Raw genomic sequence first — 25,067 nt, forward strand, 5'->3', positions numbered from 1 at the left:
CTGGGCAAAACCAGCCTTTGGGCAATATTCAAGGCTGTCAAGACACATAAGCAGCTGCAAAATCACCATCCAGATACCAGTAATCATGCTGGGGGACAAAGGCACTGCTGGCAATGACTTCTACAGGCCAGGAAAAGGCCTCTCCATGTTTAAGGAATGCCAGCACTCTCCTTACAACCAGAAAAAAAGCCCAAACTACAGTGGAGAGAAGTAAAGTAGGACATAAAATTTTATTCTGAAATGATCTCTGGCCACAACAATAAAATGTAACAAATATTCACTAGAACAGTCTTAACTCCTGTCATCAGCTGTACAATACATACAGTATCATAGAACTGGCCACTAGGATTAAAACCCACTACAACATCTTCAATGTTAAGTGGCAACAGCAGCATCTCACAGAAAATTATACATACATATATACACAGTCCACATTCAATCGTTTTTCACATGTTATCAATACACACAGTTGCAGCATATTACAGTCACGTGTCTAAGTCGTTGCCCAATAAAAACCCAAGCTACTGCTTAGACGTAATTGTAGCAGTTGAACTGAGTAATTACAATTTGTAGCAGAGATGTACAAGCCCCTGGAAACAATAAATCACAAATGTTATTTTTTTTAATGCTACCATAGCATTGAACTGGGCAATATTCTAATCTTTGTTGACTGGTAAAAGACTTCTTTTTGTACTTATCACAAATATTATTGATGAAAAAGAAAATACTAAAAAATGGAGAGCATTAAATAATGCATACCCTTTCCTAAAGATTCTAATATTGCCCGATGCTACTTATGTCTAGTGTTTTCAACATTCCCATGAAGTCATTTATAACTCCAAACCACCCACCAAGTTAAAAGTGGCTTAAGTGCCTTGCACCCAAATTGTAAAAATCCCTGGCCACCTTTCTAAGAGCCAGGCACATATAAAAGGAATGCACTTTGGTTCATACCAAATGCCCTGGGATTAAATCACACTATAAAACTAAAGAGTCTGAGGTAAATTTTTACAAATACAGTTAATTTCTGTCTAGTGTCACTGTAACAAAAATTTATTTTAAAAAAAATCAATTTGATGTTAAAGTACAACCAATGAGGCAGGGCCATCTTTAACCCTTGAATGAGACATACTACAGGAACAGTGTCCTCTCCACTCCAGCAGTGTGAATGCCTTATTGTCTCTATTAAGGCCTCGATCATCTAGAGGATGTTTTAAGACAGGTATAGCATTTAAAAATAGATTTCATCCCTACTATCCAGTATTCAAAGGGTTAAAGAGGCCAAGATGCATACTAAAACATGGCATTTGTAACAAAAGGCACATTGTTAACACCAAGGGCACAATCCATCCTCTATTGTTAATCTACATATCTTGCATCACTCCGTTGTTCCAATACACTTAAGTGGTAATGAACACTCCAGTGGTGCAAGAAACTGAGCCAAGTGAGACTGCAACCAAAGACAAGACAACACTGTGCTATTACTAAATTTGAAAATAGCTCAGACATCCCCAGACAATGGTAACATGTGAGACTAAGCACTGTTTCCAAGCCAACTTCTATCAGCCTAATTATCAGAGCCCTTAGAATAAAATCACATCAAAGCAAGAGGCAACGTCCTTCCCTCCCTCCTTTTTTACAGGTATAAATAAGCTACAATAAAAAGCAGCTACATCGCTTTGAAACCTTGATGTAGCTGCTCCTTTAGCATAGAAGTTTCACTGAATCTGGGTTAAAAAAATAGCTCTGCACACTACATTTTGGCCTTAAAGTTTCCGGTAGCATTTATGAAGAAGGTGGATCATAAATGCATTATTGGCATTAAGAACTGGTTACATGAAAAAGAAAATTTAGTGGTTCTAGCCCATTAATGACCCATTAACATTACGAATATTTTCACCTTAAATTGTCATGAAAGGCAGGAACATGTATCAATGTTTCCTTTAAAACACAGTAGGAGAGGTGATTCTCCTTCCACCCCTAATATAAGCATCCCTATTTTTTAACTTCTGCAGGAAGAGTTAATATAGAAAGGAGTGGTAAAGTCAAGTAGGTTGTGGAGGAAGTAAAGATTCCCAGTTGCTGTAGAAAACCAGACAGTATTGTATTCCCACAGTCATGAGAGTCAAGTTAATCTTATATGAAAATTAATATATCTTTTTTCAAGACTTAGAATTTAATTACCATAAGTTACTGGATATTCATATTCCAAAAGCTACTTTTCTTAGCTGTATTACTATATTTCATTTTTAACATGATTTCATACATGTTTACATATTGCACTTACACACATTGTATAAAGTTATGAACATTTAACACTAAATAATTTAACTTGACTAGAGGCAGGAAACTATCTTTTTTTTTAAAAAATGGTTGATTGATGCTCTAATTTTTACACTTATCAATCAAAAAATACCATTCTCACTCAGAAATTATTTTTGGAGCTTCTTTAGGTGTTGACTTTTTTGGCAAAAAGTTAAGTGATATGTTTCCTGAGAATTTTGTCATTTTGTATTTATATCCCTCCCCCAGCCTTACATTAAATTAAAAATAAATCAGACAAATAAAACAAACAAACAAACAAACAAACAAAAAACAACAAAAATTAAGCTGTAAGTGGTAAATTAAAGAATATGAAGAACTTAACCGGAAACTTTCTTGGCCTTTCAGGGGACCATGCTTTAAGTATTTTTCATAATTTGTACAAGTAACTCAGTAAAACCTGTGCATACAAATGTTTCTTACAGTAAAGTTATTGAGGTTTAATGCAATCCATTCCATTATGTCTTATTCTAACTTCCATAAACCTTCTATATTCTGTTCTACTTTGTTTAAAGTTCCCTTTTCATATGTTTTATACATCCAATGTAGACCATGGCCACTGTATGTGATGAAATACTGATCTTAGGTCTCAAACTGTTTCTGTTGAAAACATGCTACAATGTGTGAATCTCTCTCATAGGTCTAGATATTATTCCTCAGTAAAGACCATTTTTCTTCCATGAATGCAGCTCAAAGCAGAAAAGAATAAACATTAACACACGCACACACAGGAATAAATCTACATGCTCTACCTGTTCCTTCGAAGTAATTTTCAGCAGTGAATGCCAAAGACTAAAAATAAAATTCCAACCATTTAACCTTCCTTTGATATTTCTCCCATATTAGAAAGTATCTAGGATGGTGTCTGCCAACTGAAAAGCTTTCCACTGAGGAACTTTCCATCTGCAGTTAAGCTAAGGTACAGCAGTACTTTTCTACAGAAAGCAAAGTAGTAACATGGTATTTGCCCTACATGAGGATTTGATCGGAAGTGTAAATGTACCAGAGAGGTCACAGTTGCTCAGACAAACTTTGTCATAAGAAATAAAAGCAATCTATGAAAACTATATAGCATAACAGTCTGGAATTTGGGAGTATAAAACTGACAGAATGCGCACTTCTGGCTGTGTGGTTTAGGGAGACCAAGCTGTACATTAGGATAGAAAAAGTAAACAGGAGGAAGAAAGAGAGAGAAGCCAAGTGTGAATGCTCAATGTTATACATCTGAAATGAAGGTCGGAATATCTTACTTTACCATCTCATCAGTCACTTTCAAATTTAGAACAGATACACTTCCACCTTCTCTCTTCTGAGACCGCCTGTTCCTCTCACTGTACCAGACAGGACGCAAGGTAAGACAGTAATTTTAGCCCTGGAATATCTTCTTTTTTTTTTTTTTTCATTACATTTAAATGCTCATTTAAATAAAAAGCATTACTTTTGGATAAAGTGTTCCATAGGAGGTGACTGTATCACTAGTGGTACCACTACTTTCTCTGGGCTACACAACAGAAAATGGCAATCTATCATGAACGTGCTACGGCTCCACTTCAAAATACAAGTTTACAGCTGCTTAACTGTTTTTCTTTGAGTATTCTCCCTGGAGTCCAGTCGGGCATAGGTGTGTTTGTAGAATCAAGACCCATACCCATAAAATCCCAAAGGTAGAGTCTTACAAATTTACCCCAGGTAAACCTAACATGAACTATGGAAGATAAAGGTTAATACCTTGGACACCACACTGCAATGCATGACAGTCATGTTGTAACCAGTGGCCTGCCACTGATGTTTATTACTGTGTCACACTAGTTACAGTAAGGCTAATTGTACTGTAGAAGACGAACATTTTAAAAAATAAGTATAAAAACTTAAAGCATTGTCCCCGTGTTTTTATAAAAACAAAATCAACATTTCTTACATTTAAAATGAGTGTGGAAAGATACAAATGAATAGTCATTGAGCAAATAAAAATGTATATCTGAGCTACTCTTTAATACAAATAAGGCTCAGCCACATTGTATCTCTCATATTAACAGCATTGGGTTTTTCAAACTCAGCTAACGAGTTTTGGCAACACTGTTCTCTGCTGGATATTCCCATTGGCATCTGTCATCTGTGCCAAATTAGTCCTCAGTTTTGAAGCTGAGCTTGAAGTCGGAGGTAACTTGGAAATCGACGTTATAGCACCAGTGCTCTCTGCAGTTTTCTTCACCGAGGCCTTTTCCCCTGTTGGAGGTTTTGGCAATCGTCTCCTTAGCCAGGGATGCCTCAAGGCCTGGCTGGGTGTCATACGGATAGCAGGATCCCATTCTAAACATTGTTTTAAGAAGTCAAGGAACAGGGGATCATCACATCCCTTTAATGCATTACCCCATTCTCTGCTCTCTGGTGGGCCACGTAGTTTTCCCCTCCGAGAGCGTCCACCATTAAGTATTACAGAGCCATCAGACAAGGTTGTGATGCTGCAATAGCGGGGATAACCCTTAGAGCTCACAAAGTTTTTGGCTCGCTTGGATGCATCTAAGAGTTTTGGAGAAGGCATGCCCAATAGCTCAATCATACAAGCTAGCTGGTCTCCTTCATCTTCTCCAGGTAAAAGTGGATAACCAGTGAGCAGCTCTGCTAGAATACAGCCCAAGCTCCACATATCTATAGGCATCCCATAACGAGCACCAAGGATGACTTCAGGTGCACGGTAAAAACGTGACTGAATGTAAGTGTAGACACGCTGATGCTCATAACAACTTGAGCCAAAATCAATCACTTTAATACCACTTCTACCCTGTTGCTTCAACAGAATGTTCTCCGGTTTAAGGTCACAGTGAATGATTCTGTTCTTGTGCAAAGCATCCAAGCACTGTAAAATTGAGTGGGCAAACTTGCGGACCAAAGGCAGGCTAAAGCCCTGAAACTTGTTTTTCTTTATTAATTCATACAGGTTCATGCTCAGCAATTCAAACGTCATGCAGATGTGGCTGCGGAACGTGAAGTTTTCCAACATGTGAATAACATTCATGTTGTTATCCTTATCTTGTTTCTGGAGATGCTCCAGGATCTTAATTTCTTCCGCAGCTTGACGGTGGAAACGTTTTTCATTTCTCACCATTTTTAGTGCCACATGCTGATGCATCTTGTGATCGTAGGCCTTCACCACCTGCCCAAAGCTTCCTTTCCCTATGACTTTCAGGACTTCATACCTGTATGCAATATGATCATGGGGTACTTGTATGTAAGACCCTTGGTCATCATCATACCCACAATTGTTCGAACCACCAATCACACCTTGCCGCTTCTTTGCATTTGGACCCAAAAAGTATATTTCAGGGTAGCTAAAAATCTCATGATGCTCAAAAGCTGTTAATTTTTGCATGTATTGCTTCATTGCCTGCTCTGGTGTCAAAACAGAGGCTTTCACCTTCCCTGTTCCATCTGTAGATTTTAAAGAGCTGGAGCTCCCTTGTCGTCTGTGAGCACTCTCTGTCTGTCTGTCCTGAACCACTGGCAATCCAGATTTTCCTAGCGTTGTAAGTCCATTTGGCTGTGTCGTCAGAACTGTCCTCTTGTTACTGTTATCTTCAAACAGCTGCTGAACCTGGATTTGTCCATGGCTACCAACATGGAGGTGCTCATTCATTGTGTGCTTACTGCCTCCAACCTAAAATTGAAAATAAATACATACCCAGGTTAACAAGAAAGGCATGAGCTCAAAGCTTCACCATTCATTCTGCAACCCGCCATCCTGTCTAAATCACCTCAAAACGAAGTATTTTCTTATAAGTCAGTTGCCTAGAGACAATCTAAAAAATACAGCACATATACTATAGTACTGCTAAATACCATTACATTTTCTGGATCCTTGTTTCTCAAAAGCCACTTTCATGACTATCTAAAATGTTTGCAACAAGGTAATCACAGATGTGCTAGCATTACAAGCTAACAATTCATCCAGGGAATCTTCAAGGCAACAGCCCTGTAACATCAAGAAGTATGCCTGAGGGACATGAAATTAGACTTTATGGAATATAGTAGCAGTTTTAATGATGCTGGAGATCAATATATAATGCCTGCCAGAACTTATATGGCTCAGGCTCTCCTAGTCACCCGTACTCAGAAATCAAGATTTTAACTTCCTCCTAAATGTTATGTGTGTCAAAAGCTCCAGATACACTTTGAAGCAATGAGGAATGTGCTGTGACGTGCACAAAGAGGAAAAGAACCTGCACATTTCTGAAGTTCAAGAGATGCCAGTCACTGCTTGCAATTGAGGCAATCACTCACTATAGAGCACAACATTCAGATCAATGAAGCATAAGCATATCTTTTAGCACTTTCCCAGACGAGTCTTATATTAACTTTTAACCAAGATGAGATCTGGGGCCTGATACAGTTGAGCTGAAAGAAAATTTTTGCCTTGAGGAGCATAAAAATAACTTCATTTTAAAGGAACGGAAAACTGTATTAGTTTATTTTAGGAATTACATTTGTTCCTGACAGTTTTCTCAAGGGAATAAACAGCAGCATTCAGCATTTTCAAGCAAAGAAACAGTGGAAGTACTGGGGTGTGAAAACAACTACTGCTCAAAACCTGTTATTTTTAAGGAAAAACGAGAAATTTACAAGCATGTGCTTGCCACTAAAATATCTGTCCTTAGAATTACTCATTCCCTCTGAACTAGAGGATAATTAGTGTGTCTTCTGCCTGGTCTTATGCAAATGTGGGAAGAATTCCCCTGCTGTCTCTCCAGCTGATTCATCAGTCTTAATATTTATGCTACATTGCAAACCAAAAGTTCACCAATACTGTCAGACAGATGATCAAGCCAGAGTTGAGAGTGCTTTTAATCTGAACCTTATTTTTTCTAGGCAGCTAAGGAAAACACATTCCCTGTTCGTTTAAGGTTGCTGAAATAAAATCAGAAAACGACAAGTTATGTGCTGTGATATGAGGCAATGAAACCTGTCCTGCAACCACAGAAGTGCTTCCTAATGAGAAAACCAGGACATGGAACACAGACTCTAGCATACTTTGTGCTTCTATTAAGGCACCAGTCTGCTATGGCAGAAGCATGTGTTTGTAAATTCAGTAACTTGCTCCCAAGGAGTAGCCAGCTGGACACCAGCTTTACCTTTGGGTAATATGAGATTTGCAGCTCTGAAATTCACACAACATAGGAACAAGAGGTCTTAAGGATTGCTCCTGCTGAGTTCACTGTTCTTCTGATTCCATTTTTACCCATGTTGAGTAACAACTGGTCCAGTAAAATTATCATTACACTTTGACTGCATATGTTTATTTGCAGAGCAATCTGGGTTCAGACTATCAAATTTGATCAATCTCATACAAAGCATTATCACACAATTGCAATTCAGAGCAAAGAAGCTGTAACATTTAAGCACACCAATGATATACAGGATATCAACATTAATTCCCTTCCTAGTTTGATGTCTCAAAAGCACGAGGAATTAAATCATGAAGGAGACTTAATGAGCCTGTCATGCATACAGGGAATTCCTTCAGGTCAAGTTGGAGCACACTGTAGTAGCAGTTTCCTGAAGGTTGCCCTGATCCTCTATATAAACAGCAGTTTAAACAGCAGAAGAAAATTCCACCCCAAGAGCTACTACATGACACATCTCCAAAGAACCAGATCTAGCTAGTAAGATGCATTGGAGGTTCAGCACATACAGTATTCCAAAACTGCCTAAGTGAGAAATGTACACTGAAGCAGCAGAGTAACTGTATAGCAACTACAAGTACTCAAGCTAGGAAATTCTAAGTACAAACATTTCTTCTATTGAACAACAAAGCAGAACATATCTGGACAATCTGAGAGTAGACAACACTAATGTACAATGAGGAAAAAAGGCATAGGGGACAAAACCACCTTTAAGAATTTCTTAACCCAAGTAATCATTGCCACAGTTAACAATTGAATTTTTTTTCACTTGAATCACCTGTTTTCAGAGTACATTACTTTCTGTGCTTCCTAAGCACTGCTTGTTTCAACACAAGTACTAGAGAATTCTTCAAACTTCAGTTATTTGTTTTGTATCAGGGCTCAGAAAGAAACCAAATATATATCTACTGTCAACAGGGACTAAAAAGTTCTTCTCCTAAAAGCATGTTTGCAAACACATTATGAAGCGTAAAACCATGTAGCTCTGCTTCCTGCACCTTCAGGCAGCCTCATGGTTTCTCTTGCTGTTCACAGGTTGGTCTTTTTGCTGGTTTGTTTTTTTTCCAAGCTGCAGAATGAAATCACTAGCATTATCCCAGCTTCACCCCAAATCCAAAGTGACCGGTTTTGCCAGTTTCAGTCAGCTGCTGCTTGGGAATGCAAATGCAGATGCAGACAGTAGCACTGGTTTTCTTTGTGGAAGAAAAGACACCAAATTAGCACAGACTCTATTCTAAAAGCTGTGGCAGAGAGCTCACTCTTCTTTCAAAACCCCCAACAGGAGTTTCAGAGCTACCAGACACATCACAATCACAAAGTCAATACAAAAAGAGGACTTCCCCCACCTCAGGGTACTGCCTGCACAAGAATCACCATCTCATCTTCTATTTCCAGCCTGGATGAGAGTTGGATTCTCACCAGCCCTTTGCTCTGCCTATCTACTTTTAGGTACCTCGTGTCTGAGGCTGCTGTCAAGTTCAGGCTTGCACTGCTTACAAGCTCCACAGGCTTCACTGGGGACGCTGTTAAATTCCCTGAAACACAATTAATGGGCTCGAGAAGGTACAAAGAACTTCAGCTTTCTTAGTCCAGTACTGAACTGTTATGGTACACAGAAGTTCCATCAGCCTTTCATCTGAAACCATAAGCCTGAAAGGTTTATGACGCGTCTCATTTTTGCTTCTGCAGGTGGGCCTGTAAATTCCAGAACCAACAACCTAAACAGCTGATAACCTGTACGCACTTACACAGCTTACTTACTGTGTGTTTTACTGCCTGTGCTCAGACCATCTACACTTTCAAATATTTACCTATATTGATAGTGCACATCTTCAAAAACATACTGATGTACACATTTCTGCATAAAATATATTAAAATGACAGGTAAGCTTAAACTCAAAAGAACTTGTCTTCCTCTATCTCCTGGCAACATGAATTACGAAACAGCAAATGTTACAACGTTTTTTCCCCCCTCTCGCTGTAGTTTTTTATAACTTCAGAATTGCTGCTATGATTTTGCTTTAACTTTGGTTTGCTCAGTTTACAGAAGTTGATGCCTTTGACAAAAACCTAACCTCTGAGGCAGAGACATCAGGTAAAACAAAACAAAAAAACCACAAACACCCCACTTTTTTTTGGGGGGTGGGAGTGTTTGGGGTTTTTTTTGTGTTCAGAAATGGAGTTAGGGACAGAAGTAAAACAGTAACTTATTAATACTACAGACTTGTAACAACATAGAACAGCATAAAACTGACTCCACCCTGCTAACAGGAAGGCAAACCATCACTTCCTTGAGGTAACTGTCAGCCAGTGCAATTGGTCTGTTCCAAGACCACCTACAAGACTGTAACTATACAACTGAACACCACAGGGGCATATACCTCTTCCCAACCATATCTTCCCAAAGCATCAAAACATTACGTAGTTGTACCATATCCCATCTTTGTAAAAGTCACTTGGTGTGATATTAGCAGCCTAAAAAGCTATCCAAGACAGACACACTCTTAAGTTACATATTATCATTTTATTTTGAGAACAACCTGAGAAAGATTTTATGTCAATCAGAATCTGAAAAAGGTTTATAAAATGAATCTTAATAATAAAGCAATCATGATGGGCTGCTGAAATACCGAACAAGAGATGTCTTTATCTGCTATCACTCTGCATAGATGAGAACAAGGGAAAAAGTGTTCCAAAGCAGTGATTAATTAAAGAATAAATGTTACACTATACACCACTTTCTTTACAGCATTTCTGAACATGCCATTCTCAGCCCTACTGTGGCTAACATGCCAGAGGCACATGGTATCAGGTGTAGCATGCTTCACTGCCTGTTTTGTTGACTCCAGCCTGAGTAAATGTACAAAAGGCCTGCCTTAAATTAATTAAATCAGCATTCCTCTGTTCAGAATTAAAAATAGCTGCTAATTAGTACAATAACAATAATGTAGGATTATCATAATGGTTTTATTATGAGATTGGGTTTTATACACCAAAAAAGTCTAAGTAAGCCCTCGCCCTAAAGAGCTTTTGGCTTAACAGAGGTTATAGAAAAAAAACACCATTTGGATTTGTTGCTGTCATATCCGATTGCTGTAAGCTTATTTTCTGGAAGTTAAATTTGACTTTATGTAGCAAATATTTTCACAGACAGAACTATGCCTCAATTAATATTTTTTTTCCTCTTGTCAGGACTATGCAGGTGCAATGAGTCTGAATACTTCTGGAACACCCAGCATACGTTACACGTGTTGAAACCAAAAAGGACATCCAATAGACACAAACTGAACCCTTCACATAAGCTGAAGTCTACATCTATGACAGATGTGCCCAGATTTACTGCAGTTCCCTTAGCACAGTCATCAACTATTGGAGCTCAAATCTGAGAGCCCTTCCATTAAAAGTTAAGACAGCTTCATATTCCCCCTAAACACAAGTTTTATGCAGAAGAAGCAGCTGCCAATGAAATATATAGTGAAGTCTAGGGCGTGAATGTGTAGTTATTTCCTCAAACGTGACAGCATTACAGTGGCAATTAATTACATGAAAACACCACAATAGGAACACATTTTCTTTGTACCTGCTCTAAAGCAACTGCCCACAAAAAAAATTAGCAGCATGTAACCCACCAGATCTTCATGTTAGCAGAGTCCAGGAATCTCTGTTCCATTATAATGTAAATTATTTTAAACATTTATTTTACATCTAAAAAATCTTAAGACTGAGACTGATTGATGCATAAATGTACAGATAGAAACTCATCCCTGGTGGCCAATGACAACAGGCTTGATGTAGGGCAACCTTAGGGCTTGAAGAGGGAGGGCACTGAATTGTGCACTGTAAATGTGTTGTTGTCACAGTACTAGGCAGGAGGAGAACAAGATTAAGACTGCTTCACTGCAAGACTGCAGAATGCAGGGATAGTTGCCAAATAAGAAAGAACAGAGATGGAGGTAGGCAGAAGACAAGAGACAAGAATCTGGGAGAGGGACTTGCAGATGGGTGGGGATTTATGCGAGCAAAGCAGCAGGCAAGCAAGTTAATCTCTACTGCAGCATGTCAAGTGGATGTAAGAACACCATCATGAAACAGGAGAGGGTGAATAGAAAAAGGTTCCAATCTTCAAGGCAAGAACTTAAGGCTTCAAAAGAGAAAGCAACCACTTAGGAGAAGAAAATTAAGAGGACAAGGGTTGGAAATGAGATCACCTTTTCCATCATGAGCCAAAAAGATGGTCAGGGGTGGAAGAAGACATGAATAAACCTAGGATGAAGCACAGGTAAGCCTAGGATGAAGCCACATTAAAAAAAAAATAAACAAAGCCTTTCCTTGATACAATACCCAGCAGCCTGCTTAGCAACAAAGGTTGCTGTGGCTGCAGTCTGCAGCCAAAACCTCTGCCCTGTTACACCAGCCTATGTAAAACAGCATCTTCCCCCCTACTACCCATGTTATTATATTCTACCAAAAATTGAAACTTCACATGAAAGTAGGAGACAACGTTTTAATTCAAGTCTACATCACACAAGTCATTGATGCAAGTACTATGACACATAGTGGATGTCTTCTCTGTCTGAACTAAAATAAACTTTTTAGCTTAAACAAATAAAATGAACTTAGTAATCTGAGTCTCTGCTCACAACTACTGTATATTCAATGCACACGCTTACATCCAGCCACCAGCAATTTCAACCACTTAAGCAAACTATAACCTTCTGAAAGTTTGAACCACAAATAGAAACACACTCAATTTTTTGCTGTTACAGAAGTCACACAGATGTAACAGGGATAACAACAGAATAAGCAAGTGAACATGAAGGAAAATGGTTTAAGAAAACTGAAATGTTGTCTGGCTGGAGAAAGTACTGAGATGCAAAACCAATGGTTTCAATCAGTCAGTGTCAGCTGAGGTCAGCAGGCCTGAAGTTTATAGAAAGATCACATAACAGATATAGCCCTTTCTTTGTTTTTGGGTTAAAATCCAGCATTCTGATCTCACACCTGATCCTTACCACAAAAAGTTATGTCTGCCCACCACAAAATAACCACCTACAAAATTCTGAAAGGCAGTCTGAAGTACTTTTATAATAGTACCTAGGGCTAAATAAATACTATAGAGTAGGCTCTGTATCACAAAGAAAAGGCAGAGCTTGCAACAGTCAGAATCTAGAGGGACATGAAACACAGCAACATAGTGCTTGATCATCCCTGTGTGTTTCCATATTTCATCTCTATGCATATATGTGTACAAACATGCATATATACTATATATAAATGAACACACACATACACAATGATATATGTATAAAAATACTTCAAACACAGAAATGTACCTTGAACACCCCTTGCATACTTCCATAAAGACTTCATCTTTATATATATATGTATGTATATATGCACAGACACTATATATAACACGCACACATAAATCTATGTGTAAAAATACCAAAGTTCTGTGCTTCCAAATTTAGTAAGTAGTCCGACATACATAGCTCGACCACCACACTTTCATAAACCCTAAATTAAGCCTGGGCTCTGTTACATATGGGCGCCTGTGGGGTTTTCTTGGCTCCATCTGTATGTTCATGATAGGTGTCTAGGCTGTTTGCACTATGCTCCTTCTTTTCTTTTTTTATAATTAAGCTGCCCCAACTCTAACAATCAACCAGCACTTAACTGGTATACAAATGTGAAAAAAATGGCCTTTGATACTAATAAACAATTCAGATATGTAGCCTAGATACATGAATATACAATGATGTTGATCTCAAGTATGCAGCTCCACCTTGAATATACAGGATATTCATCATTCCTTTGGAAAATATCCTACGTATACTGATTTTTTTAAATTTAAGCCCAGTCTTTCTATAAATGGATTTGAATAAGATGATTTTGCCCCTGAAGCTACACAGAAAGTCAATGAAACACTAATATCTAAATGCATAGTTTCACCTTCCACTAGCCCATAATCACATTACCATTTAAAGCTCTGCCATATGTTTACAAAGATAGTATGTGAGCATCCATGAAGAACTCGTTAATTCTAAGAAAAGTATGCCATCAATGCCTTTCAGGGTCAGTACGAAATCTTTCACAATTTAAAAGGAAATGTATGCAATAAAAATTTCAGATATTTAGTGTGTTAACCTGACAGCATATAGACCCCTCTCTCTACCCGGTCATGCCTTCAGGACAGACATACACTTCTCTCATCCATATATAGTGGCATACTTGGGAAGTTTCATTCCTAGTAGATTAACTAGGAGTGGGAGATAATGTGAGATATCACAGAACCGGAAAATTACATCCTTTTCATGCCATCAGTGCTTATTTCTTTAGGTAAACTACTGCAGCAATAAAGTAGGATTCAACCAATCGTTGTCCCTGAGTACACTGATAGCTATTTCCAGGGAAGAGAGCTATCGGCCTCAGCTAATCAGACATATAAGGAGAGAGCAGCCTTCATTTTTCACCACAGTTCATGCGACCCTTTAATCACAGCGACTAACCTCATTGCCAAATAATGTCATCGCAAAAAATGCATTTACCAGAACAGCTCCTCTGTGCAAGTGCGGAAGATCGAATTTGTCACTGAAAATGAGACACAAAACCAGACTGAAGGGGGGCTGGGGAGGGAGAAACCTGCTTCTCAGTGCAGTCACAAGCTCCCAGCCCTACAACAAACATGCAGATTTGATCGGAGTCGGCAGATAATAAATGCACTTCGCCCAAGCACCAAGCGCCTCAGTAGGCTGGACGGGGCACCCATGGCGGGGTCCCCGCCCAATCCCACCGCCGGGTGCCCGCGGGGGCTCGCTCCCGCTGCGGCCACCCCGCGAACGGAGCGTGGCGGCGGAGCTGCGAGCCCCCGCGCCCGGACGCCTCTCTCTCCCGCGCCCTCTGCCCCAGCCCCCCTCCCCGTGCCCGGGCTCACCGTGTGGGAGGCGTTGCTGGCCCTGAGCGGCGGCAATGCGAGGGGTGACGGTGGGCCGGTCCCAGCTCCTGCCCGGGAGACCCCGGCTCCGGTACCCGGGGAAGACTGCAGCGGGCGACCGCTGTCCCCTGCCCTGCCTGCGAAGAGCAGAGGGGTGAGCGCGGAGGGCTGCGGCGGCGGCCCCCGAGACACCGCGGCCGTCGGGGCGGCGGCGGCCCCGGCGCTTGGCCGGCACCGCCGCCTGTCTTGCTTCAGGCAGAAGCCATTAAAAGCTAATCACCACCGCGGCGCACACACGCACCGATCCGGCTAATAGTGCGGGCGGGCCATGCTCGCCCGGCTCAACCCTTCATCCGAGATTAACCCGCCACCGGCAGGCGCCTGACCGGGCGAATAAGCCGGCTCTGCCCCGCACACGCCTGGGGCCGGACGGCCGCCCGACACCTCCCCCCGCCTCCCCCGAGCCGTCTGGCCCAGAGAAATCCCGGCGCCGCCGGGGACCCGCCAGGAGTTCACAAGTCTGCAGCGCAGAAAAGCGGCGAGTGCCGCTGCCCCCCGTCAAACGCAGAGATTCCCGATTTTTCCCGGATCGTTATTCCAAGAGATCTATCTTCCCCCACCCTTCCCCGAGGCGAACTCGCCACCCCGCACAGCAACAGCACGCCGGGGCCAGACGTGCAGCCCCCGCCGGCCCCTCGGGCTCGGTTGCTGGGGGGAGGGTGGATCATTGTTCCGACACGCACGATCCGGAGGCGGCGGCAGCTGCGGGGACAGCCGCGGCGCGGCCGAGCCTTCTCGCCGGCCCAACCCTCCACCCCCACCCCGCACGGCCCGGCCCGGCCCGGCCCGGCGGCGGCGCGGGGACCCGCAGCCCAGCGCGGCGGCCCGCTCCTCACCGGCTGGGTAGGCAGCACCAGCGGCGGCGCTCGCTGAGGGTTTTCTGGTTAACATGGCCGCTGGAGAGGAGGGAGAGGAAAAGGCATGTCAGGGTGGCTCTCCTCCGCTGCTCCTCGGCCTCTTCCGTCGGCGGCTGCTTCTCTGCTCCGATCAGCTACACCCAGACCCAGACACGTCCTCCGCCGCATCCCCCTGGCCGCGGGCTGGCCGGACAGACCCTCCAACGGCCCGCCGTCGCCTCCCGCCGCAGCAGCCGCCGCAGCAGCAGCAGCCGCGCCGCCGCCGCAGCCCCCGGCCCAAGCTCATCACCTCCCCCGCCCCCGCCCCGGTCGCCCCGGTCCCCTCACACGGAGGTGGGGGCAGCAGAAGGCGGCCGGACAGGGCCCTCCTCCCCGCGCGGCGGAGCAGCGACAAACAGCGCACTGCCCGGGCAGTCCCCGCCCCGTCGGCCGCCTCCCCTCCCTCCCTCTCTCCGTCCCTCCCTCCCCGCCGATCGCTCCTCTCCAGCTCCCCGACTGCTACCGCTGTACGGCGGCGGTGCGGGCTGCTGCTGCTGCTGCCCCCGCGTCCCGCACGTCCCCTCGGCGCGGGGCGGGCAGCGCCTCCCGGCCTCCCCCGCACGCCCAACGGCCGCGCAGCCCCGGGCCCCGGGCGTGCGCGCCCCGCACGGCCGTTGGTCGCCCCCGGGGTCACAGCCATCTTGGCGGGCGGGCAGCGCCTCGCCCCGCCATCCCCCCGCGCCGGTGCGGGGCAGGGGCAGGACCCCGACCCCCGCCCGGCCCCCCCGCCCCGACAGCGGCGGGAAGGGCGGCGATGCCGGCGGGGCGGTGGGAGGCGGGATCTGGGGGAGAGAAGTTGGGGCTCAGGCAGTGTGGGTCACTTGTGTCACGCTGGGAGGACAAAGATGGCACCGTGGGAGGAAAGGTCAATCGCTCGAAAGGTGTAGTGGGATAATAATAAAAAAATAAATTAAAAAGGGCAGTGAGGGAAAAGAGCTTTTGGGATTGCCCTGGAGGCGTAAGTGCCCCAAGCTAGGATGAGGGAAAGGATAGTGCGGGGTGGAGGGGGCGGGAGGCTCGTCCTTTGAGTTGTTTTCCAAACTGCTGTGAGCTTTGTGGAGTACAATGCTTTGAATTCCTGGTTTGTCTCTTTGAACGTCATTAGAGCCAAAAATAGTTATCTGAACATTTGCTCAGCTTGGGACAGCGTTGAAACGAACTCCCCTACCTACGCTCAACCCTTTTTGAAGTCTGTACAGACCACACATATTTTCCTTTTTGAAACGGCTGGTAGATACGTAGACAGATTGCCCTTCATCCCCTTCCACAGAAAAATAAATCTCTCCTTTGCCTAAAAAAACCCGAAAACCATCAGTCCCTGCTGCCAGAGGGAAAGACTTCACCTCTTCCACTGCCACAGATACATGCATAAACAAAGACATTTCCTGTACTGGTACAAAGAAATAAACAAGTTCCCTAACCCCTCCTGTCACAGAGAAAACAATCGTACTTTCTCCTGCCCACACCCACCTAATCTTTTCCCTTCACTGTAGCAGAGAGAAGGCTTTCCCTTCCTCAGTATCCCCCCAGATGTCCACAGGCACTCCCAGTCTTCCTTCCCCGTGGCTGCCTGGTGAATAAACGCTGTTTTCTGACTGCTCTCAGTACTTCCCCATCATTTTCACAAGCAGCACATGCACATCAAAACTATCTGCGTATCAAATGCTGTGATAATACTAGTCTTCTTTGTGATAATACCTTGAATGTCTCAGTAATGGCAAGAAGATGATAATTTCCTAGTTAGTCTAAGGAGGGGAAGGGGGAAGAAGCTTGTTCACATTTGAGCAAGATAAGAAAAAGCCTCAGAGTGGAATTGAGCCTGCCTACATGCTTGTCTCTTTCGCCATCTGCAATCCATCCTGGTAACTGCTGTCAAAGATAGTACCTGATGGAGTCTGAAGTGGAACTCAACATGACAGCAAGCCCATCTTGATTCCTGCTGAACGCACTACAAGAAACTCCAGTTTAAAAGCCTCTTTCATGCAGAATTTAGGTTGACAAAGAGGAGGAACAAGCTAATATAATTGTAAAATGCCTTGGCTGCAAATAGCAATGCCTTTAACAGTCTTCCTCAAAATTGTAGTCGCAGATCTCCAAAGAAGAAAGCAAAGCCTAAATAGTCAAAGGCAAAGCAATGATTAATTCTTTCACACCAAGCGCTAGGAATCTGAACTATGTCCCACTGAGTGGCCACAAAACTTTCTTTCTGATCCTGAACATATCAACACTTTCCAGACCAGTATTATACAACATGAGATCAACAGGCTTCAGTTCCCAAGACAGAACTATTAGCCACCTGACGGGAGAAAGTGCATGGTGCTGAGAAATCAGAGAGCAAAATGAATAAGGGTTTTCTTGATCCTTTTCCCTGCTCCTTCAGCTTTTATTACCCACAAGCACAAACTAACCTAAGTCAGTGGCAGAAGTTTAGTCTTTCTTTCCTTTCTTGCAAACAAATCTACTGAGTGGTCCTGAGTGACGGACTACTTGTAAGGGGCTTGTAAAGTATTGTCATCAAAGTGCTTGTTTCTCAGATAAATATCTAAAAATTTTCTTTGCAGATGGGTACCCAAACAGGCCTGCAGACTGGTAAATGCCAGCTCAGTGGGACATTGGCAGTACTGGTTCTGCACCACAGTGGGCCACCCAAGGAAGGAGCTGAAGAGGTCAGCAGCTGGAAGTGTAGGTGGGATCAGAAGGCTGCTTGCTGCAGCTGTGTTGAAGAAGCTTAGGCTGGGCTGTTACAGGTATCATTCTCCTGTGATAAACTATACAAAGTGTTCTAGAACAAAAAATAGCAACTATTTGGTAAAAATAAAATTCTTACATTACAACGATTGAATGAGAAATTTGTAATTCATGTAAAAGAAAAAAAAAAAAAAACAGAACAAGAATAGTCTAGAATAAAACATGTTGTCTGTAAAACTTTGTCTAAAAGTATTCCTGCCCACATAGCACATTAAAATGCATTCTTGAGGATAATATGCTAGTACAGCGAAGAGAGATACAGAGCATGCTGTGTTTACTGAGCCGTTTGGTCAGGGCCCTGCCTTGTGACAAAGACATATCATTTCCAATCAAACTATGAGGGGTTGCTGAGGTCTGTTTTGCTAGGCTTCCTGGGGACCCGGTTTATATATATGTAGAGCTCTGTATCTTCTTAGCTCCGAAATCTCCCATGCCAGTCCTCTTACATCTCCAAAGTTGATGCTGGTTAGGGATTAATTACATAGGGCTTTGGTATGTAGTGCTAGGACAGGAGAGGCTGGCTGGTCAGTCGAACAGCATCTCTGCCATTGTGGTATTAGCAAACCCTTGTGTGGTCAGACAACAGGGAATTCCTGAGGAGCCATGCGTGTCCGAAGCTGTGGTGATGAATTTGGGGGCTCCCACAGTGACGGGTGCAGCAGGTGCTCAGCACCTTGCTATGCTGTGATTCTTCTCCCCGGGCACAGCAAACTGTTTGGGCTGTAGATAAATGACCATGGACTGGGTTGAGCAAATACAAGGCTTCTCAAACAAATGATGGGGATGGAGGATTTAGCAATTAGGGACATGGTTTAGTGGTGGACTTCATAATGTTAGGTTAATAGTTGGATTTTATTGTATTATGGGTCTTTTTCAACCTAAATGATTCTGTGATTTTATGAAAAGGAGAGGTAAGAGAAGCCTAGAACAAAGAAAGTAAAAATGTGGTTTTCTGCCACCTTTTTAATCATCCTCTAACACTAAGCAGAATTTGCAGAAGAAGAAGAATCTACACTCACTCTTTAACATCTTTTAACATGCCCTAGGACCTAAGCCATCTAAAAATATATTATTTTTCCCATTGTTTTTGTGGAGCGGGCCTTAGATACTGACCTGGAGACATTAAAACACTTAGGATATGTCTCACCATCAATTAAACATAGATCCAAGCTTGTTGTCTGAGGCAGTAATCCATATTTGAAAAGTAAACCCTTAAGCCCAGTAAGTGGTTGCCCCAGGAGGGCGTGAACACAGTCAGCACTAGGTTCTCATTAATGTCTTGTGGATAATTTAGGCATGAGCAGGACTGTGTACACTACAAGGCAGTGTTTCAGCAGACTGTGCTGAGAACAGTGTAGGCACTTCAAAATGTAGCAAGCTACAAATGCTAGCATTGCAAGTGGAAAGCACACAGGTCAGGGCTTGACTAGCTCTCCAACATTCACTTCACTCTGTGGTACGCATGTAGGATTTGCAACTCCACCTCCTCTCTACCCTCCCCAGAAAAAAAAATAAAATCCCATCAAAGCATAATCTGTAACTTAGGATACAACTGTGTTTCAATACAATTATAAACATTGAAGTTACATATTCATAGCAAGAGTGCAGAGAATCACTGCCACAGATCAGTTTGCTAGTGGATATTCATATTGACATGAGGGTATATGAAGCTAAACTGGCTTGCCAGGTTCAGATGTTTGTTGGCCTTTATTTCACTGTGTGTCCTGTTTAAGCTAGACTTTATGCTGTGTTCAAGGGTTTGCCCTTTCTGCTATTTAAGAACACGTAAGTTACCACTTCTGTTGCAGTATTAATACACAACAAAGGATGTTTCAGTGGTCAGTGGGTACACCTTGAAGAGATACTCTGAGATCCTATGAGTCTGCAAGCATGCTTTTTTTTTTTTTTTTTTTTAATTTGTACACTCTTACATCTATTTTGCAGGAGATTATCTCACAGTATATTTCTAAACTAGTGCTAGCAAACTATATATTAAGGAAAATGTTTTCCTATTAATCACACCATGTCAGTGTTTCTAAGTCTCTGTATTATATATTTTCTACATAATTTCTGGATTCTTAGAGCATTAATAGTCCTTAGAACATCAGACTTATTCTTTTGTGTAAACTCCTAGCATGTGTAGTGGGCGGAGAAAGGTTCCTGTTTCATACAGCAGAAGCAGTCCTGACGGAGTCAATGGGGTAGCATTAATATAAAACCAATCTCAAGGCTAAAGCTTTATTGTGGCTGATTCTTTCCAGCTGCTGACACACCCTTCTTTATGTACTCAGAGAAAAGTGAATGTCTGGAAAAAGTAAAGAAGGAAATTATGTATGTGTCATTGAGTCGTCTTCTGTGGACCCTTCCCACCTCATCTGTGAAGCCCCTGCCTTCCCCCAACAATGCAAAGAAGATGTGATAGTCAGAAAGACATAATTTAAAACTATTCACTCTCATGCCACTTGAATGTCTTCCCTAAAAAATAAGTTACTGCAAGTTTAGCATGCAGGTTATAGTTAGGATTTCCGAGAGAAATCACAAACTTGCTAAACCTTGTGTCATTCTCTGAAGTCAGTTTCCCTTTCTAACCACCTCAAAAGTCAATATAGAAACTTGGTGTAATCTTTCTTGCTCTTATTATGTGGACTACTCAGTTTCAAAACCAGCTGTTCACACACAGGGTTAGTCCCAACTGTTGAAACCCCAGTAATCTTTGCTCATCCAATTCCACATGTGAAATGAGAGAATCTTGACTTAAAAGGGTTTATGGGAGTCAGTTACTCTCCAAAGCAACATTTCATAGAAGCTGGGATTTAATTGTCAGATGACAAGTCATTTCAGCTCCCCTGTGTCAGGAAGCCCAGTATCTCACAGGGTGCACTGAAATTGAGAAATTATATATCTCACTCACTTGTGGTAAAGCTCATTAAAATCATTGGCATCACAGCTCTGCAAAAGGACAAAAGTAAGACATAATTAAAAGATAATGGGTCAGAGGAACTCAGAATCCAGAAAGAGCTCTGACCAAGTTACTCTCCTCACCCAGGCTTTCTCTGGCAGAATTTATTAATAATAAAAGACAAATGATTCATTTAGATTAAGTCCCAGGACTTGAGTGTTATGTTATTAACTAGTGTAATCTACCATCAGGATTTACTTGGTGACTTTTGAGTTAAGCCATGAGCCCACCTGCTGAAAAGCAAATTTAAGCCTACATGCTGAGAAAGAACTTTCTCATTAAAATACAATCAGGGTTTGTTAGGGCAACAAGAAAAGAACCAGCCTGATGTGCTGAATTAAACTGAGCTCTGCTCAAAGTGGGAACTGATGGCATCAGACAGCTGTGGAGAGTTCTTTAGTTCCCCATTTCACAGGGCATAGGCCCTACGTGGACTTACCTTGGGAAACACAGACTGCATCTGTTGAATGCACATAAGAGAAACCTCTGGCCATGTTTCATAAGGACAGTAAGTGCAACATATACAGTACATTTTCTTCAGTAATGACCCTCCTTACCCTTCTTCATTTATCACAGGAGTGTAAAAAGTATTTTAAGTGGGCATGGCCAGACTGATACTTGAGTAACAAGATGGGATGTGCAGGCATATATTGGGGAGGGAAAGGTAGAAGTGATCTCCCCAGTGCCCCCTTCAGTACCTCACTAATGGTCTTTTGGTGTAGAAGTACACTTACCTGCCCAGCCTCTCATTTAGATTGCTGTGTGAATGCTTGCTGGATGTATGTATGCAGATGTGAGGAGGAGGAGAAGAAAAATAGCAAATACCTGATGTGCAAACAAAACAGAGGCTTTAATTTCCTATCATCATTTGTAATGTCCTTCCAAAGGAATAAATGTGCACATTACACATGAACAGTTCAGTCAATTCAGAAAATTGCAACATAAAACCATTGTATAATTTGGAAAGTTAAGTAAACAAAGGAGAATTCCTGCAGATGTTCTACAAATAGAGAAAAAGAAAAAGGAGGCCCAAGGGTGTGCTACTTTATTAGTAAAATTAAACCCAGTGATTTCAAAAGGACCACTAACACACAGTTTCAGCTGTGATTAGGATCTGGGCTTTGAGTTACAGAACAAATTATTTGCTTAGCTGCTATCTACAGATAACTCCCTAAAAAAAACCCCAAACATTGTGTTGTGTGATAAGCGAGTAGTGTTAAACATTCTGGGCTAGATCTTGTAAGTGCCTAGTTGATAAAAGGAAATCGCATGTGGCAGAAAAGATAGGTGCCAATGTTCATTCCCATGCTTGGAAAAGTGTGCAGCAAAGTAGTGTGAAAGCAGACAGACAGAAACCCCAGGTGATGGGGATACCCTGGAGATGAAACCATTGGTGAAGTGGCCAGCTCAAGAACACTGTCAGATGTTGTCTGCACATTATTTCAAGAAAAAGAGTTATTGTCATCACAGAATCCCTTTCTGTACAGTAAACTAGTGGCAAAACCACTCATTTGGGAAAGTTCACTACCTTCCACCTTCAGCTTCTGAAAGTGTGCAGCAAACTACAAGCTTCTGGAAACAGGAATTAATTACTGTGCCAGAGAGACAATAAGTTACGGAAGGGAAATTAAAGAAGAAAAAGCCTATTGCTGTGAAGTTAAACTTTAAAAAGTGGTGCTTGAATGTTGCACACAGCACAGTCATGCAATGCTCAAAGTTATTGTCAGTATATGGAATCAGAATGAGTATTTTCAAATAGAGTTTAACTTCAGTATGCAAAGGTTAGTGATCATTTCTAGAAAGAGAAAACACACTGAAAAACAGGCAGTAAATGCCTAAGAGGCAGGAAAGGAAGGCATTATATGTTAGGAAAGATAACACAGAAAATATTATGGAGTGCCATGTGGAAAGACTGAAGATGAGGAAGCTAAGAAGCAAACACAATAATATTTTATTTTCTGACATCAGCTTCCTGGCAATGCGACCTTTGTCTTTTTTTGTCTCTCCATTCAGTGCTGCTTGAGTCAACTTTTTTTCTCCTAGTTCATTTTGTCTTTCCTCTCCTAGCACTGTCTTTCAGTCAACAGGGAGGCTGCAGAAGGACTCCAGGCTTGCACTGCTGCACTGTCCAACTCCCAGCAAATTGTAAAATCACAGGGCTGCTGCATTCCAAGAATCAGACTGGGTGAAGACTGGAGTCCTGCTATCTGCAGGGCATCAGCTAGGAGAAAGGAGAGCTTGAAGTGTGAGGGGATGACTGGGCTGGATCAGTGGGAGGAATAAGTCTGAGCAAAGTTTCAGGGACTTCCCTAAATGGAAATAGCTCACTATTTCCTCAGGTTTTTTGTTTTTTTCTGAGGGCTCTGTGCTACTCCTACCCCTACAGCTGCAGAATTTGTGTCTGGGGCACTCACCCATGACAGCAGCTGCAACACAAGGAAACACAGGGCACCCAGCTGGTGGCAACCTATTGGCAAGGGAATTGGGGCCCTGGTAGGTAAAAGTTTAAAAAATACATTTTCTAAGGAACTGATTTCTTGGAAGCTGTTTAATTTCAGGTCAAATCATCTTTGCTAAATCCATAGTTTATTTTATCCAATTTTCCATTTATTTCTAGGTCCATCCTTCCCTCCTCCCTAACTTCATAGATTTATCCAGTCTGCAATTGCAGGGGCAAGTTCTTCCCATATGCTCAACTCCTTCTCTGTCACTGCTGTTTTTGTTGTTGTGGAGGACCATAAAATAACAGCCAGGTGTTTGTGATTGCAATAGCATCTTCACAATTAGTTTTCTGGATAAGATTTTCATCTTCTCAGTAATTGCTCAATAAGGCACACCAAGCTTCTTGTCTCTGTGCAATAACCTATATAACATGATGGTCTCCACATTCCTGAGAAATGCTTTATTGGAAGCTGACAAAAATCCAGAGCTTCTGAACCCAATAGTACCTCAAAATGGTACGGTCAAAGGGATTAACTCCTTAATCACTGGATACATAAAATTTCACTCAGGCAGCAAAAAGATCTTCTGAAAAGAAACGTATGTCTTCTCCTTCTGGAAGTTTTAATGGGGTGCCAAGCTGGTGACTGTATCTAAATTTCATTTTCAAGAATATGTCCTAAATGGTCAGTTTCTGAGAGGTAACAAAGGGTGTGTGTGATGTGAGGTTACATCACAGGTCTAACTAAGGCATCTTCAGTATCTGGGCAGTGTCACTGAACAGAGAGGTAATACCTATATTGCTGGAAAGTTAAAACATTCTTTTCAAAGCAAATGGTCATCTATGGCTTTTAGTGAAGTAATTCAGTATAAATATGCACTGCTAACTTAAAAATAAATAAATAAATTAGAAATTAAAGTCTCCATTGGCAAAAGGCCAGAACCACAGGAGGGAAACCAGAGGACCAGAGACACAAGAACTGACAAGAGCAGAGTACACTTCCTCCAAGGATAGATGGTTTGGATTTTTAATATTTTTGTAAAATAATTTTCCTCTTTTGGATTTTAGGCACACTTGTAATTGCTATTACCAAGACTTAAAGTAGAAGTTCCACAGTGCTCCACAGCTTTTCCCAAATCCTGTAAGAATACAAAACCAAACCTTTTCATCCCTTTCCTAGAGTTTTCTCATGGCATTCTGTTCAAAAGAGCTTTCTTTTTTTCAGTCTGAAAGTTGGAGTGCAAACAAGTATGCATAGAGGAAAATAATTGCTTCATATGTATACTTTTTTTTTTTTAAAGTAAAGGTAAATTATCAAAACATGTTGATCTCTTGAGAAGATAAGGCTTCTGAGTAAAAATTCAACTATCATAGCATTAGTTTTACTGTAACAACATCAGTGGAATATAACAGATCCTACACACGCACTTCTAGGGAGCTAATAGCAGCGGAGAGGAACTTGTTTGACAACATGACCATTCATAGTGACCATCAACATCAGGTGCAATACCCAACTGCTTCATACTCTTTA

At 42.2% G+C, this 25,067-nt stretch overlaps 1 protein-coding gene across 3 annotated transcripts; it reads right to left on the minus strand.

The window, feature by feature from the left end:
* Positions 1-211: 211 nt before the first annotated feature.
* On the minus strand, positions 212-15,731 carry DYRK2 (dual specificity tyrosine phosphorylation regulated kinase 2). 3 transcript variants are annotated; one of them, XM_051623604.1, is made up of 3 exons: positions 15,330-15,731; positions 14,434-14,570; positions 212-5,977 (listed from the first exon to the last, which is right to left on the minus strand). In XM_051623604.1, the coding sequence occupies exons 1-3, from the start codon at positions 15,382-15,384 to the stop codon at positions 4,376-4,378; spliced, it is 1,794 nt and encodes a 597-aa protein (XP_051479564.1). In that variant the 5' UTR covers positions 15,385-15,731; the 3' UTR covers positions 212-4,375. The 3 variants fall into 3 exon arrangements, with proteins under 3 accessions (XP_051479564.1, XP_051479584.1, XP_051479574.1); XM_051623624.1 differs by lacking the exon at positions 15,330-15,731 and adding an exon at positions 14,048-14,090 and having other exon boundaries at positions 14,434-14,511; XM_051623614.1 differs by lacking the exon at positions 14,434-14,570 and having other exon boundaries at positions 15,330-15,403.
* Positions 15,732-25,067: the final 9,336 nt, after the last annotated feature.

The sequence above is a fragment of the Apus apus genome, chromosome 1, assembly GCF_020740795.1.
Source record: "Apus apus isolate bApuApu2 chromosome 1, bApuApu2.pri.cur, whole genome shotgun sequence".
Classification (NCBI taxonomy): domain Eukaryota; kingdom Metazoa; phylum Chordata; class Aves; order Apodiformes; family Apodidae; genus Apus; species Apus apus.

Excerpts from the sequence above, each read along its gene's own strand:
- DYRK2 (XM_051623604.1), bottom strand. The coding sequence starts at position 15,384 with ATGTTAACCAGAAAACCCTCAGCGAGCGCCGCCGCTGGTGCTGCCTAC. Across the intron at positions 14,571-15,329 it reads TGGTGCTGCCTACCCAGCCG|GCAGGGCAGGGGACAGCGGT; the intron begins GTGAGGAGCGGG and ends TGCTCTTCGCAG. Across the intron at positions 5,978-14,433 it reads CCAGCAACGCCTCCCACACG|GTTGGAGGCAGTAAGCACAC; the intron begins GTGAGCCCGGGC and ends TTTCAATTTTAG.